Here is a 17,681-nt window from a genome sequence, read left to right on the forward strand (position 1 = left end):
CGGTGATTTCCTTCTTATTAATTAATCGCACACCCCCACCATCGCCACCCTCTGCAGACGAACCCCGCAGAGAGACAGTCACTCTGGGGGGGGGGGGGTGTTACACGCCGCATATTCCAGTGAGGCATCTAGATGATAAAAGCTGTTCTTTGGCGCACTGGGCATAACAATATATATATTCCATAAACAAAAATGGCGCAGATGGGTTTGTCACCACATTGCTGACTCGCTAAGTTATGGATGAGGAGTACATACATGATACATATACACACACGTGCGTCATTGCACGTGTACGTGTGATATACACACGTGAATATGTACGCCTAACCAGGAATATGCATGTGTCAAGCTAGCTCTATGTCTAAAAGCTTCCAAATACAGATTGTGATCATTTTACACATGTAAGATGAGTGTCAATTTATGTTTTATTGTGTGGGGGGACCCTCGGGGGCGATCGAGAAGGCAACGTTTGTCCGTTCCCACACTGCAGTGCGCACACTGATTTGCAAACCATTGATAAAATGTGGAGCAGGAGCGGCGAGCGTAAAAGGGAAACCCGAGAAACCGGCAGTCGTTCGAATCTCATTAGCCGCCGTTAGCTTCCGCGCATTAGCCGGATGACATTCGCCCAGCGAAATAAGCACGTTCCAAATCGAGCTCGGGGTATTATCCGTCTGTCCCCCCCAACGTGTCTGCTTTGCGCCGAGAATTCCCGTGCGGTGTCTTCCTCCATCCCGTCTTTGCTTGTCCGCGGTGTCGTCTCTGCGCTCCCGTCTAACGCTGTCTGAATGTGCGCAGCTGGAAATGCCATATCTTGCGTGTCCCGAGGACCTTATAAGCGTTCTCTCTGAAACCCTTCCTCCTCCTTACCCCCTCGAGGTAAGATCCTCCTCCCCCCCGCGCCCTCCCGCCAGGGCATCTGCTATTTCACGCACCGAAGCCTGCAGCCCACTCGATTCCCGTCCGCACCCCTTCATGAGCGCCGTCGCCCCGTTACTAACGCCGGTTTAACTTTGTGCTGTAACGTTACACGCACACACACACACACACATATATATATATATATATATATATATATATATATATATATACAGTATACATCAAATATATATGTGCAAATTGTTTGGAATACAAATCCACATTTTAACTGCATGTGTTATTTCCACTTATCTTTGGTTTTACAATAACATTTTCTAAAACAAAATATGTAGAAAACACATTATTATTACAATCCTGATGATGTACTATAAAGCCTTTCTCGCCATCTCCACCCCCGCAAATGATGCCTGGCGCTCTCTGCAGTTGAGTAATTTAAAAAAAAAAAAAAAAGAAGCAAAATGTGGCGTGTACAGCAGCAAAACATTAGTTTTTTGTTGACGTCAACAGCTCGGCGGCCCATGAGCCGTGGGGGTCTTCGATTAGCCATTAGCGTCGCTGCGTTTCTGCTGAGTCTGTCGCACTGAACACACAAAAACCTGCACACACACACACACACACACACACGCGCAAATATACATCTGTAGATAACATTAATGTGACGCAAGACCCAAACAAATGGACTCTTAGCGTAAGCATCGGTCCATTAGGATGAAGGACAAACGGCGATAATATTGCACGCACCCCCCCCCCCCCCGGCGCTTTATTTCCCCATTTGCAGTTAGCGTTAGCTTCCCTCCATTAAAAGGCAACTCTTAATTGAACAGATGCGCGTGCGTACGGCGTTGGACGCGATCCACGAAGCGTGTTTTATGACGCCACGCAACAGCTGCTGATTATCCGGATGCATATGGATTGCATCGGGATAATATTCTTTCAAATGTAGCTCGGCGGGTCCGTCGCCGACTCAATTCCTGCCTTATCGAGGTTTGATTCCGAGTATTTAATTCGCCTTCTTAACTCGTCTTTTCCGGTAAAGATGTGCGTAATGGAAATGAAATGGTCTGCGGTGTAGCTATTATGCTAATATCATCAAAGTATCAATAAGCGAACAGCGTGAAGTAAAATACACAAAATTTAGCTTATAGATCACTTTTTGATGGGGTTTAGCTACAGCCAAGTGATTTTCCCTAACCTTCGCATGCTAAGTGTTTTCAAATAGGTTAATGGAAGTTTCATAGCGGCTTGTGGAAATTAGCTAACTAGCTAGTATTTTTTAACCGTGACTTTCAAAGCAACATTTTAACATATATTTTCATGTGCACTGTCTTTTTTTTTTTTTTTTTCCTCCTTTGACTCTTATTTTGCGTTCTGCTTAATCCTAGAATGCTCTTTTTTGCTTTGACCACAGCTAAGCTCTGTCGCGCGTCTGCATTTCTCCCCGTCGTGTGCATCATTGCGGTTTCCCTCTCGCTGTGAGCGTTTCTGTCTTAACAGCACTTTTTCCCCCTTTTTTTGCCTTTTGTGGTCCCGCTGGCCTTTGCCTCCGTTGTGTGCCTCCTGTCACCGTGGTTATTGATGAGTGCAGTGTTGTTGATTTTTTTTTTTTTCTTTTCTTTTTTTGCTCTGACCTCTCCTCTCCCCGATGCTACTGCTCTAGTATTTTTTTTTTCCCATTGTTTCTTATAGTCGCAGGACCCCCGCATGTATGATCAGGTCTATAGGTACTTAGACCTTCCCGGGCAGGTATGTGACAAAAAAAGTGATTGTGTGTTGTTTTTTTTTTTTTTTTTTTGCTTTTCGTGTGTTTTAATTTATGCTACAGCTGCGTGTGTGCCTTTTAAATGCAACACATGCCGCCATATGTGAGGCCGGGAGCGGTATATGATAATCTGAACCTGACTCGTGTATTTAAAAACCAACACAAAGCTTAGCCTTTAAGACCACTAGCCTAATGCTAATGCTAACACATGATGGGAAACATCGTAGACTAGTAGCATGTAGGATCAATGTGGTGGTGTTATAACCTTAAAGCAACAAGTATTTGATCATAGATAATATAACTAATAGACACAGACAAATAATACATTTAACAATATGCACAGGCATATCTTTTTTTTTAAATAATTAATATTACTCATGAGGAGTTGTCGCCACTCTCTATGTACAGCAAAGCCTCGGTTCTAGAACGTCCCCGTTTTCGAACAAATCGGTTTTCTAACGAAAATTTTTTTTTTTTTTTTTTTGCTTCTGTTTTCGAACAAAAATCGGTATTCGAACGCAACCTGAAAAAACCCGTAAATAACATCGCACGTGGCTCGAGCAATTGACCCACCCACGACACGTTGTTTATTGTCAATTTGAATGTCCCCTGGGAAAAAAAAAAAAAACGTAAATGACATAACGCGCGCAGTGCAACTAGCGCACTTAGAACTCAGCCACATGTGTCCCGGTAGTGGCTGTTGTTTTTCTTCTAATCATTCTTCTAAAAGTTGCTTGTTTAAAGTTATTCTACACTTTTTTTAATTAAAAAAAAAAGTTTATAAGGCTGGGGGCCTAGTTGCTACAGATATGGCAATGCACTCCAAAACTGGCGTACTCTACTACTAAAACATATATTTTAAGCAAGAAATAAATATATTTCTTAAATTATTTTATTATATAAAGCATTCAAACTATACATGTATTTCTACTATGCAGTTTATTATCAGGAAAAGCTAAACAAAATGGTTTAAAAAGCCAAATTTATTAGGCTTGGAACGCATTATTTCTTTTTCCATTCATTGTAATGGGAAACATCGATTCGGTTTTCGAACAAATCACTTCTCGAACCGTTTTCTGGAACGGCTTACGCTCGAGAACCGAGGCATCACTGTATATTCATGTCTGTATTATACTGCCCCCAGGTGGTCAAGGAGTGCACACCAGAAGGAGCGGCACAACGTGCATTTAATCGAAGCAAAAACATGTGACAAAAACGAGCAAATCCGCCTAAAAGAGGAGTTTAAAACTAAAGAAACGGACTACAAAAACAACATAACCTTTATCTTGGAAAAAAAAAAACATACAGTGGTATTTGCATACTCGCAGTTTGGCACCATAGATTCATCCGGATTTCTTAACCTTTTTTGTTTTATTTTTTGGGGTAGGGTTATCCCCACTTTTTCCAAAAATTAATATAAAAAGCCCATTTTTTAAGTGAATATAATATGTGCCAATTATACGCTGATTTCAGCTGTTTACGGTCGGGCTCGGGCCTTACCCGCGTGGAGAGGGGCAAGCGATGAAAATAAAAATATTACTAGCTAATAGTAACGGCAAATAACAGGATATTGTTTGCCGATGTGTGGGTTTAAGGAGAACCTTGAGTGTTTTTATCGAGAATCTCCCATTTATGGATACGAGCTAAATATGTACGATGACTAACAAATACAAAAGAAGCATCGCTTGGTCAGCCATTTTTACCCGAGTGAGTTTATGCCGTAATCCTCACACGCGGTTACAGGAAAGTCAGTTTCTTTGAACTCAAACGCAAAACCAAAACTAACCTGTTCACCTCTCTTCCTTGACCTCCCGTGATGCAAAGCTGAAGGGGATCGATCGGCCCCCGGAGACCGACAAGGTGCCGCGGGCGCCGCACGACCGCAAGAAGGAGTGGCAGAAACTGGCACTGGGCGCCGAATTGGCGCAGGACGTGACAGACGACAAACACCGAGAAGCCAACGGCTCCGTCGGCTACCCTGACAACAGGTATGTGCATACAATGTTGTACACCAAAAATGAAAAAAAAAAAAAAAAAATGACATACTGCGTCATTGTTTAAAAAAAAAAAAAAAAAAAAGGTTTAAAAAGCCAAATTAATTAGGCTTGGAACGCATTATTTCTTTTTCCATTCATCGTAATGGGAAACATCGATTTGGTTTTCGAACAAATCACTTCTCGAACCGTTTTCTGTAACAGATTGTGCTCGAGAACCGAGGCATCACTGTATGTCCGTGTATTACATCTGAAGTGGTGCCTTGAGATAAGAGTTCAATTCATTCCGCAACAATATTGGTTGCTCAAAATATTTGTACCTCAAATCATTTTTCCTAATTGAAATGAATGTGAAATGCTATCAAAAAAGAAAATACAATAACACTATTACTTACTTTCCAAAAGCATGATGAAGTTCGAACATAATGCGTTCTTGTGAAGCGTTAAATGCCCGATTTTGTCACCCTCCAAAGCGTTTTTTTTCCATAGGAAATAGTGTAAATGAGTTTAATCCGTTCTCAATCTCCAAATGGTAGATTCCTATTTAGGTAAAAACCTGTACATCCTGCACGTAAACAATAAAAAATATGCATACATTTTAAGCAATTTATTTGTGTATCAGGCGGCACGGTGGTTCAGCTGGAAAGCGTTGGCCTCACAGTTCTGAGTTCCCGGGTTCAATCCCGGCCCCGCCTGTGTGGAGTTTGCATGTTCTCCCCGTGCCTGCGTGGGTTTTCTCCGGGCACTCCGGTTTCCTCCCACATCCCACAAAAACATGCAACATTATTTGGACACCCTAAATTGGCCCTAGGTGTGTTTGTGAGTGTGATTGGTGGTTTGTCTTGATGTGCCCTGCGATTCGCTGGCGACCAGTTCAGGGTGTACCCCGCCTCCTGCCTGTTGATAGCTGGGATAGGCTCCAGCACTCCCCGCGATCCTCGTGAGGATAAGCGGTAAAAGAAAATGGATGGATGGATGGATGATTAATTCATTGCAGCTTCTTCTGATGTGTGACACAATATAATAGTCACGCACGCAGACAAACAAATAACAGATTCACAATTACTCTGACTCGGTAAACTGAAGTAATGTTAGTCCTTTTAGGGAAAAGATAAAGAAAATATGCCGGCAAGAGATGCTTTCTGGCTACATGTGCTGCTGCGCTGGTTGTGTTCAAGCAACCGTTGCTTAAAGCATGATATCCTAGACATAAGTGCATATTATTAGCCTGTTGCATTATTATTACGACATCTAAACCTCTTTGTTATATGTTTAATTTGACAGCAAACTCCAACTGCAGCAATAAACAGCTAGAAGACTTTTTTTTTTTTTTGAAGATTTATTACCTATTCATAACGGCGTCTGTTGTGAAGTGAGTTGCGTTCACTGCCGCAATACGGCGTATCTCGAAACTTTTGCCCACAAGTCAAAGCACAAAATCGGCAGGATAGCGGCTCATATTTTGAAAACAATACTCAGGGCACTGCGGTATTGTTTAAAAAAAAAAAAGTACAGTTATAAATTAATGCACAAAAATGCAAATATACATGGGTTTATTCTATTATGGAAAAATAGTTTTTGATCTACAGTACAGTAAAAATATATTTTTTACTATAGTAGCCCTGTTTTGGACTGTGGCAAATTTTCTCTTGGAAATTATTATTTTTGTTTAACTTTTTTTTTTTTTTTGAAAGAGTAGATTTTATTTTATTTTTTTTAATTTTTTAGACAAATCTCATTTGAGTGTGCATTTGTACCTAATGTCCCGTAAGGACATTCTGGATGCTTCCGAACAGTTCTGATTTTCTTAATGTCGCGGCAAGACTCCCAAGTCCCGCCGGAGTTGGGTATTAATGAAGAATATGATATGAAAATGGCTGGTCCGGCATAGATGATTGCTTACTTAACGGGAGACGATGCGGAAGCAGCGGCCCGGGCGTGAACGGCGTGACGAAATGCGTTTTTGCTTGTCGCCTCGCCAGGGCTCAGCTGTACACGGAGAACTTGGACGGGCCCTTCTCGCTGGCGGCGCTGCCCTACAGCCAGATGAACGAGCTGCTGAGCCGCAGCGGCGACAGAGCGTACTCGCGGCCCAACGACCCGCCGCCGCCGCCGCCTCCGCTCGGCGTGCACCTGCTGGGGGAGATCAAGCCGCCCTCGGTCATCAGGTGAGATCAGAAGTTGAAGGCCTTTTGTTTTTTGTTTTTGTTTTTATCCCTCGCAAGCTAAAAGTCGGGAGTAGTGAGGGAACTAAAACATCATTTTATGGATGTGTTCTTGTGATTTTTGGGATGTGTTTTTGGGCTAAAGTTGGACTTATTTGTTCTGGAGGGGAAAGAGCTGAATTATATCAAGCGTAGCTCTTTTCCTGGGGGGGGGGGGGGAATGACTTAAAAATAAGATATCTGCCTTGAATTAAAACTAAAATAGACATCTTGGAAAAAAAATATTTTTAGACATAAAAATGTGTTTTTTTAAAATAGATTTTTACTAAAAATAAATGTCTTAAAAAACTAAATATGTGATTAAAGGTGAATTTTTCATGAACAGTGTTTTTCATAAAAGGGATGTATTTTGGGAGGGAAAAGCCACAATATTCCTCAAAATAATAATTTGCATAATAATGCAGTATTCCTCATAAAATTGTTTTTGTCTTGGGGGAAAAAAAAATCCTCGTAAAAAGTTCAACTTGAAATGACTTTTTCTTCATGGGGAAAGAGCTGAATATTATCAAGTGTAGCTCTTTTCCTGGGGGAGGTGACTTAAAAAGTCAATATTTGGCGTGAAATTAAAACTAAAATAGACATCTTGGAAAAAATATATTTTTCAACATAAAAATGTGTTTTTTAAAATAGAGTTTTACTAAAAATAAATGTCTTAAAAAACTAAATATGTGATTAAAAGTGAGTTTTTCATAAAAAGCATGTATTTTTGGAGGGATAAGGCACGATATTACTCAAAATAATCATTTGCATAAGAATGCAGTATCATTCCTCATAAAATAATTTTTTTTGTCTTGGGGAAAAAAATAAATCTTCATATAAAGTTGAAAGTTGAAATGACTTTTTCTTCACAGGAATTTTATTTGAATTGTGCTAGTTTTTGAGTAACAAGTATTTTGGATGCAAAAAAGCATTAATGTTATGGAAATAAATTTGTAATTTTACGAAAAGTGGAAAAGGATGATTGAAAGGGGGGGGGTGAAGGTTGCCAGAATGAAGATGAGAAATCAGCTTTTTTTTTCCCAGCTAAATTTGAATTTTATTCACAAAATTCCCCCCATTTCTAGTAGGACGACTGACTGTCCAATCCATTTTTTCTACCGACCACGATGAATTATTATTATTTTTTTTGTTGCGTGTGTATCTATCCAGCCAAATGCACGAAGGTGCGGCGGAACACGTGGAAGTGCGACAGTTGACGAATCTACTCTGCCGTTCTTTTCCCGCCCGCAGTTCCAGTTCTGGCTTTTCAGACAGCAGACCTCAGTCTCCAGCGAGGCCGGCGGGCCTAAACTCCGGCGCTCATCCTCCTCCCCCGCCGCCCCCTCTTCCCCCTCCGCCCCCGCCTCTCCCGTCCTCCGGCTTGCGCGGCACGCCGCCGCCTCCTGTGCCCCCGCTGCCGACGCATCAGCAAGCCCCGGCGATCCCCCCTCCCCCGGCGCCTCTCCAGATCGCCCCGGGCGTGCTCCATCCGGCTCCTCCGCCGGTGGCGCCGCCCCTCCGCTCTTCCTCCCCGGCCCGCCTCCAGCAGGTCCCGGAGAAAGGCGGCAGCTACGCGAGTTTCTCGCCCCAGCCGGACGGCTCCGCCCTGCCTCCCCCGCCGGTGCCGCCTCCACTCCCGCTGGGCGGAGCGCGGGGCTCCTCGCCCTGTCCGTCGGGGCCGGCGCCCGTGCCGGCCTTCCCCTCGGCGGGGGCCGCGGCCGCCGCGTCCCCCCACGCCAACATCCACGATTTGGGAAGCAAGCGGCACCATCCCGCCAATCTGCCCCCCATCAGCGACGCCCGCAGCGTCCTGCTGGAGGCCATCCGAAAGGGTACGGCCGCAATGACCATATGTTTATTTTATTATTTATGTACAGTGAAGAAAATACATATTTGAACATGGGGTCTGAAATTTTCATCGTAGGTGCATGTCAACTGTGAGAGAAAGAAAAATCCAGAAATCACAATGTATGATTTTTTTTTAACAATTTATCTGTGTGATACAGCTGCAAATAAGTATTTGAACACCTGGGAAAACCAATGTTAATATTTGGTACGGTAGCCTTTGTTTGCAATTACAGAGGTCAAACGTTTCTTGTAGTGGTTCACCAGGTTTGCGCACACTGCAGGAGGGATTTTGGCCCAGTCCTCCACACAGACAGGTTTCTGGGGAGTTTCAGCTCCCTCCAAAGGTTTTCCATTGGGTTTAGGTCTGGAGACTGGCTAGGCCACACCAGAACCTTGATGTGCTTCTCACGGAGCCACTCCTTGGTTTTCCTGGCTGTGTGCTTCGGGTCATTGTCCTGTTGAAAGACGCAACCACGACTCCTCTTCAATGCTCAGACTGAGGGAAAGAGGTCGTTCCCCAAAATCTTATGGCCCCGGTCATCCTCTCCTCAATCCGATGCAGTCGTCCGGTCCCATGTGCAGAAAAACACCCCCAAAGCACGATGCTACCGCCCCCATGCTTCACAGTGGGGACGGCGGTCTTAGGATGGAACTCATCGTTCGTCTTCCTCCAAATTATGACCAAAAAGTTCCATTTTGGTCTCATCGGACCACAAAAGTTTCTCTTTGGACAGCTTTTTGGTCTTGGCCATGCTACAAATTTGAGTCTTACTGATTGTACACGGTGGACAGGTGTCTTTATGCAGCTCACACAGGTGCATCTGATTCAGGATTATACTCGGAGCGGAGTTGGACCTTTAACGGCGGACTAACAGGTCAGCATTCTAGCTGCTTGACAGGTGTTCAAATACTTATTTGCAGCTGTATCACACAAAAAAATCGTTAAAAAAATCATACATTGTGAATTCAGAATTTTCCTTTTTAGATTATCTCTCTCACAGCGGACATGCACCTAACGGTGAAAATTTCAGAACCCTCCATGATTGCTAAGTGGCAGAACTTGGGATATAACAGGGTGTTCAAAATATGTATTTTCTTCACTGTGTATTTGGGAGATTAATGCAGCACACAAATACAAAATATGCACGTGAGGCGCTGGTGTTGGTCCGGTCGATTCAATGACGTGGCCGTTAACCGTTAGCCGTGATATAGCGAGGGACGACTTGATGGATTATTCATAAAACTCCAATTAATCCATACCGATTATGATTTTCAAACCTCCTCAGGCATCCAGCTGAGAAAGGTGGAGGAGCAGCGAGAGCAGGAGGCCAAACACGAGCGCGTGGGTAACGACGTGGCCACCATCCTGTCCCGCCGCATCGCCGTCGAGTACTCGGACTCGGAGGACGAGTCGGAGTTCGACGAGGGCGACTGGATGGAGTGATTGAATGAAGAGGAAGCAGACAGCTGACAATTCGTAGTCGTCCTGTTCAATTTTTTTTTCCCCCTTTTTGTCTTGTCGTCCGTTCCGGAAGGAGAACCCCCAATCTTCTCCGTCTCCCTCGTCGTCGTCGCTGTCGTCATTCTAGCGGTCCGGGATAAGTTCTGTTCCGTTTTTTTGCGCTGCCGCTATGTTTTTTTTTTTTTTTTTTTAAATCAGGGGTGGGAAACCCAAAGTAGGGCTGTGGACCGGTTCTGGCAGGTTAGGCTGGAGCATTTTATCCGGCTTTTTATGCAATCCTCAACACTACAAAAAAAAGTCCGACTGCCGACGTGGTGGACTTTGTGTCAATCAGGCACAAAGTTGGCGGGTGCTAATATGTTCCAACTCTCTGGAACGGAGAGCTGAGCAGCAATTTTTGGGGTGTTTTTGTTCAAATGTTCCGTTTAAACCCCCCGCCCCAAAAGTTCCTCTTGACAGCCATCGCGGACCAAGGCTTTGCGCCGATGTGGCCGCTTTAGAGTGCCTCGTTGTCGCGGCGTGGACAACTGATTGACAGCGGAGGAGCGGGCGGGTTACCGGACACGCCCACAGCGTCGGTGATTTTCACGATTTTCAAGCTGCGTTTTATTTTTTTGGGACTGTTAAAATTCAGCAGGCTTGTCAACAACACTTCTTTTATTTATTTTATTTCATTATGTTTATTTTCACTTTGCAAGGTTTTGCCGGAAATGGCCGACTTCCCGCTCAGTTTGGGTTTTGTTTTTTCCTTGAGACTTTTTTTGTGCATCTTGTTATGATGGACATGTGCAACCAATTTTGTGCGGATCGACGTAACCAGCATTGGGGCTGATTTTTTTTTTTTAAATTTTCTTTTATTTTTTTAATTTAATTTTTTTCCTTTTTCCAGGAGTGAGATGTTCAGCCATTTTCACGCCGGCTGGCAAGGAAGGCGATTCATTCCTCATCAGAATAAATATGCGACAACTCCAGTAATACGGAACTGAATTTTCAAAATGACACCTCAGAGGAACGTTAAGAAAAAAACAAAAGTCCAAATAATGTTCAAAAAGTTCCCCACCCCTGGTTTAATCAGGGTAAAAAAATTAAAAAGCTGATATGAAGGCATGTTGCATTTCACACGTTTTCTTAGCGGGGGCGGGGGGGGGGGGGGTCCTTGGCTTGGGAACAATTTGTGTGTTGTTGTGGTGTGTGTGTGTGTGCGCCCACCCACTGACCTTTCACTCCAGGGAGCCAAAGATGGAGCGGGGATGGGGGCTGGGGGGGGGGGGATACCCGAGCCCATCTTTAGTTCTCAACAAGTCCGGAGACTTGGATGTCCCTGTTCATATCAAGCGTGCGGAGTTTGAGTGCAGGTCCGACCTCAATGAAGGCAGCTTTCACTTACACACACACACACAGATTCCCCTTTACCGCGTAGCGAGAGGCCTTACCTCGTTTGCTTTTGCAGCGGCAATCCGCGGAAGACATTTTGCGCCGCTCAAAAGACGGGAAAAAGAAAACGCCAGCCATGGTTTCTGTCCGTCCGTCCGCCCGCCCGCCCGTCCGTCGGTTCTTTCTTTCGTCCAGCTCGCCTTATTGTCCGAAACGTGTTGTTGAGTTGATGAATGTATCGTGCCGTTACTACTTGCCTGCGCTTGTGTGGATTTGCTGTTTCTGTGTTTTGGGGAGGGGTGAAGAGAAATGCCTGGTTTGGAAGAGATGACAAAAAAAAAAAAAAAAAACAATATTATGTAAGTTATGTAACTGTTAGTTTGCTTGAATTAATAAAAATCTGTTCCATCAGAAAATCTTTTTTCCCCCAAGGAGATATTACCCATGTCTTTTACAGAGTACAAAATGCACACGTTATATTTTATAAATTGTACACACTTGTAGGAACCCGAGTCACCGATGGTGTAGTGCGCAGGTGTCAAACTCAAGGCCCGGGGGGCCGGATCTGGCCCGGTGCATGATTTATGTGGCCCGCGAAGCGTATAAACTTTTTAAATTTTTTTTGTTAAAATCTGTACCAAAATTTTATGTAATTGCTACTTATGCCAGTGAGCGACAATGACAGAACCAAAAAATCCTCTTCTAGTAGATGGCAGGAAGTACATACATTAATTATTCTCTCCATTTTTGGTGACATTTACTTTTGTTGGTGTTCTGTGGGATTTTCCAATTGTAAAACATGTGCCTTGGCGCTATAAAGGTTGGAAATCGCTGCGTTAGGGGTCGCCACAGCGTGCCATCTCAATTCTATCTCGTGTATGATAACGGTGAGATATTGCAAGGATTTGTGTGTTACCAAACATCCTCAATAGTTGAAAAACGCATCACCCTTGCATGTGTAAATCGGATGAAGCGAAAGATTTTCATGGTTTCACAGTTCATCTGTAACTACAACGTGGCCCGCTACAAAAATGAGTTTGACACCCGTGACGTAGCGGTACACACGCCTGACTTTGGTGATTGCAGCGTGGGTTCGATTCCCGCTCATCTGCACTGCGACTGACTGACTGGCGACCAGTTCAGGGTGTAGTCCCCCCTTTCGCTAAAGCTCGCTAGCTAGTTCTCTTCATATTCATCATGTTGAACGACCTGTGAGATAAATCGAAATTGACCCTACACACCAGGACTCACAAAAATTTTGAGGTGCTTTCACACTGATAGTCGTCAGCAATTTTCATTTTCTCCCATTTTTTTTGGTCAGAAACTGATGTTTCTAGAGAACCGATCCGATACGGCCGTTTACTAAAAGACTGAAAGAGGTGGAAACAAACTTTTTTTTTTTCTGGTGAAAGTGGAAATTCAATTTTCTTAAGGTGCAGTGGGGCATGTCATCAATGCAGCAGCCGTGGCCGCCGATCCAGCAAAGTTACAGACTCGGATGGTTTGGACACGTCCAGAGGAGGCAAAGTGAGTACTACATTGGTGGAAAGGTGATGAAGATGGATTTGCGTGGAAAAAAAGAGCGTGAGGAATACTGCAGAGAAGGTTGATGGATGTTGATGTTCGAGAGAAGCTGTCATGGGAAAAAGATGACGCGCTGTTGGCGACCCCTAGCGGGGAAAAGAGGAAGCGTGAAGTGGACAGCTTGAGTTGTGTTTTTTGGCCTGATTGACTTGCATTTCTGCGTTCCAAAAAAATAAAAATAAAATAAAAATAACCAGCGTATGTACAAAACCATTTTACAATTTTTTTTGGGGTGTGTGTTAGAGTTAAACTCATTGAGGAAAAAAGCAAAAAAAAAAAAAAAAATAAGATAAACACTGGGCAGTGGTTATTCACCTTATTGGACATATGGAACCCTTCCTAATTAGCTAAAATAAAGTCCATCCATCCGTCCGTTTTCGGAGCCGCTTATCCTCACGAGGGCCGTGGGAGCGCTGGAATTGCGTTGGAGTCAGGATGCAGACAACAAAAAAAGGCAAATCTGTAAAAACGTACACAGCAGAACATCAATCGAATTCAATATTGCGGGATTGTAACAAGCACAAATAACCTGAAATGCACCATGCGTTTTATTATTATTATTAATAATAACACTACAAGCACCATTGGCAAATTGCCTCCTTTAAGTTTTTTTTTTATTACTTGCAAATCTGAAAGGGTCGACGTGTAAAAATACGTCAAAGTGAAAAAAAACCCCTAAAAACTAGGTCACGTTGGGGCAGCCGAGTCAGTTCTGAGTTTTTCCTCCAACAGGTGGCGCTATAAAACAGGCTGGTTCTCCTCACTCAAATTGGAGAGATTAACTCCATAATTTTGTGGAAAAGGAAGCTAATTTCCGTTATACTGGAATTGGTTCCAAGTGGCAATCAGCCACCCACCATTTTAATTAAATTACGTTATGTATCCTTCACATTATACTTACTCATTTTTAAAGGTCATTTTATCAATGTATCACTGTCAGTGTGAGTTCACTGTTTTAAAAAAAAAATACAAAAGGGGATTTTATTTTTTTTTAATTGCAAACTTTCCCTTGGAAAAAGGTGAATTTTGCCAAGGTCGGGGACCAAAGTCGCAAATATGTTGCCTGCTGTATATAATTTTACTTGATATATGGGTGGTTAATCAATTCAAAATATTAATTTAGATGTTTTTCCACTATATCTGTTAAAAAATGTTTTCCCTCCTCCAATTTCCAACACTGTAGTACAGTACAGTACGGCCTGCGAAAAGTGGCCAAATGTCCCATGTTCCTGAAGGCGGCGCGCCCGAGCAACACGACAGTCATGTGACGTCCCCTTATCAGGTGATGCGTTCACTTCCTCCCGAGCTATTCCTCTTCTGTTTATCATGTCGTCCCGCTGAACGGGCAGCCCCGCTCGAGGATGTTTTTACCGAAGCGCGACCGGCGCGGCTCGCCTCTCGGGCGGCTGCTTTGCTTGGTGGCTTGTGCGGGATGGTTCTTGTTCCCCTCCGGAGCGACGACGACGGCTACGGCGGAGGAGGCGAGCCTGTGGTACCAGGACCTCTGCAGGTACAAACACACCTCCACGGCAAACAAGGACCCCCCCCTCCCCCCCACGTAGGCTTTATCCAAACGAACTACAAATAAATATCATAAAAATATCAACTTGCTTAATCACACACTGAAGTGGCTGCTGGGTCACGTGATCCACTACCGCCTCTTGACATTCAAACTGGGGACTGGTCAACATGAGTCAGCCATTGCTTTCATCTTCTTGTCAACTTTATTCTTACGATTTTAACCGTCATTATTTTCACAATAATGACGTTCGTCTCGGCTCGAGTGCCTCGAGAAGCTTCGCGAGCTCTTTTCGGCCCCACTTTTGTGGCCGCCGGAGCTCGGCTGGCTGTGTTTCAAGCTAACGGCTAACCGCTCGACAACATGCGCCGTGCGGGCTCGTTAGCATCTCCGACCGAGCGCCAACAAAACACTAAATATTGACACGCCAGCGAGATGAAATACAATGACATCCTCCAACTAAGTGCCAAACAGTACTTTTGAACCAAATTCAAGTCCATACAAATGAGAACTATGCAAATAATAATAAAATAAAAATGCTACTATAAATTATGCATTTTTTTTTTTAAATCCCCGACAATTTACATCACTTCCCAAGGATCTAGAATGGTGAAATATTTTTACTGGGGCAGTGCAACTGTAATTATAGAGCATTTTAACAAACACATCACAAAACAGTGTGATAAATACAAAAAAAAACAAAAAATTCACAAAGAAAACGATGGGTTTTTTTTTTTAAATCAAATTTACACAAGAGCTCTCTTTACATTGAAACTTGTCATACACAAAGTGAAGTGTTTTATTCCTTTTCTCATTCCCAGGGGACATGCCGGCATGCTGAAATTTTAATATGACGAGTCGCTATGATGGTTGACGTCACGTCACTCGCGTTTGGTGCAGCTCGGATGTAAACGAAACATTTTCAGTTTTCTCGGATGGGGTAGTTTGTCGTTGCACGCATTGACAAGTAATGGTTCAAATCTCCTGCCACATTTATTCCTCTCTGTCGGTGAAGTTTATACAAACAATTTAGCGAGACACAAAACAATTAAAGGGGTTTAAAGAAAGAAGAAAGTTAACAGAGCTGTTATAAACATGGCTGCTGATTTACAGACTCTCACAATAAGCACCGATACTGCCTGCCAAAATGCAGAACACCGTCCAAAGCCAAACAACAAAAACAAGTCACAGAGGTTAATGTTATAAAGTGAAACACTATCTTAACCTTTTTTTTTCTTGCCATAGCTACAAATGGGAGGCCATCGACCTGGATAATAAAATAAGCTACACTCTCAAACTGTGCGATTCGTCGCCGTCCACACCCTGCGGCGACGGCGCCGCTGTCTGCGCCCGCAACCTGACCAGCGATGTTTACCAATCCGTCGGTGAGTCCGTAGCGTCCTTTTATCTCCTCTCGTGTCTTTCTCCTAGGGCCCGGCAAATAATTGCTTTATCAATTAATTCAATTTTATTTGTCCAAAGGGAATTATTATTATTATTTTTTTTTTTTTTACAATATTTTGTTCAGTGGTTTCTGCAGTTCAAAGCATTCCCTCGCTGTCCTGCATTGCTTACACTAGCAACACAGCTCCGAAAAGAGTGAAACTAATTTACTAAAGCGCAGTCGACGTTGCCAAGTCAGTGACTTTTCCAACTATTAAAAAAATGGGTGACTAGCGACTGTAGTTTCCTGAAAAATAACAGACATGAGTGAAATTATTTTTGCACTGCAAAAGCAACGATTTAAACCCCTGTGAGATATCTCGGGGGCAATGATTCACTGTTTATATCTTGACGTAAGGGATATTATTCTAACTTTTTTTCGAATGAACACTGTTGTGGATGGGAGATTTATTTATTTATTGGGGGGGAGGGGGAGGGAATCTTAAAGAAAAATCGGAGACTATTTTGTGGCCTTATCTCACAGCCTAAGTTGCTCCCGATCGAGGGCAGCGTCGACTTTCAGCAAACATTTAACGGCGCTGATTGCTTTATGCCTCTCTCCATGTGTCCCGTGACAGCCGCACGGCTAAACATGTTTTACGGCTTTTTCCGCCGCGCTGCAGGAATGACGTGGACACAACGGGCCTGTATTGTACAGAAACGAGCAATTTGCCCCCGTTTGTCTTCTTAGTTTTACGTTGTAGTTTTCTGCCTTTTTCTGACTTTGGTTGATCCGTATCTACCGTATGTCTGTTGTGGAAAATACTGTTTTTTGTTTTTTTTTATGGGTTTTCCAATCCACGTGCTTGGAGTAACGCCAAACCTTGGGGGAAGGAAAGCCACAGTCGCGATGCACTTTGACAGCATCTATTAATCGAATAGTAAAATGCACGAGGACCGAACGTAATGTAAACATAATGTTTTTAAAATGTGTGGAAGCGGCAAAACTGGATAAAAATACTTTTTTACGGTCCCTCTAATGCGGAATTTCACCTACAGTCTGTTTGACTCGTGACGTGGGGTCAAGTGATGTGCCAATAAAGCAGCACAAATTAGCACAACAGAGCAAAGCTGGTGTTTGTTGATCACACTAATAGTTGTGCTAGACGCCAGCAAGTTGTCACAAGACTGCAACGATTTCGGAGGATCCTGGGGAACATATCAGTAACATTTACCTTTGCCCTGTTAGCTTCACGCGCTATTGCTAATGTTATTGTGCTAACTGAGCACCCTCAGGTGACTAAGTAAGCGATTAACGATTTGAGAACGTTATCGTGGCTGTTTTCATCCCAAGTCGCATGAATCTAAACTAAGAGTTTTGCTGTATAAACAAATAAAACCAGTCTGGAAATTTTAAACATGTATGACCACATGCTAACTACCAACATGCTAAAACAAACATGCGTCATGTTTATCATCAGCATTATAATTCTTGGAGCGTTGCGGTGTGGATGATTCTTTTTTTAAAAACAATTATTTTCCACTAAAACTAATGTTCGCATGCGGTTTTCCTGACATATGTACAATATACATCATAAGCTTTGATAAATGAATACCTCTGGTGTCAAAAGTGAGCACAATTGTCTTCCTCTTGAATGGTTTTTTGTGGATTTAC

General features: G+C 43.3%; 2 protein-coding genes across 4 annotated transcripts in view; both read left to right on the forward strand.

Moving 5' to 3' along the window:
- The window catches only part of wasf1 (WASP family member 1), a 36,870-nt gene extending 25,016 nt beyond the window's left edge, over positions 1-11,854 (forward strand). Inside the window, exons 6-10 of one of the 2 annotated variants that reach the window (XM_061812933.1) lie at positions 2,566-2,622; positions 4,463-4,626; positions 6,615-6,800; positions 8,088-8,668; positions 9,971-11,854. In XM_061812933.1, the coding sequence (XP_061668917.1) occupies positions 2,566-2,622; positions 4,463-4,626; positions 6,615-6,800; positions 8,088-8,668; positions 9,971-10,128 (1,146 nt within the window). In that variant the 3' untranslated portion in view covers positions 10,129-11,854. The remainder of the gene's footprint in view (positions 1-2,565; positions 2,623-4,462; positions 4,627-6,614; positions 6,801-8,087; positions 8,669-9,970) is intronic. The other variant, XM_061812934.1, reaches the window with a different exon arrangement.
- A 2,484-nt stretch (positions 11,855-14,338) lies between these two features.
- The window catches only part of igf2r (insulin-like growth factor 2 receptor), a 30,401-nt gene continuing 27,058 nt past the window's right edge, over positions 14,339-17,681 (forward strand). Inside the window, exons 1-2 of one of the 2 annotated variants that reach the window (XM_061812240.1) lie at positions 14,339-14,614; positions 15,869-16,008. In XM_061812240.1, coding sequence (XP_061668224.1) covers positions 14,466-14,614; positions 15,869-16,008 — 289 coding nt within the window. In that variant the 5' untranslated portion in view covers positions 14,339-14,465. Of the gene's footprint in view, positions 14,615-14,758; positions 15,531-15,868; positions 16,009-17,681 lie in introns of those variants that run through there. The other variant, XM_061812241.1, reaches the window with a different exon arrangement.

This window comes from Syngnathoides biaculeatus, chromosome 23 (genome assembly GCF_019802595.1).
Source record: "Syngnathoides biaculeatus isolate LvHL_M chromosome 23, ASM1980259v1, whole genome shotgun sequence".
Taxonomy (NCBI): Eukaryota; Metazoa; Chordata; class Actinopteri; order Syngnathiformes; family Syngnathidae; genus Syngnathoides; species Syngnathoides biaculeatus.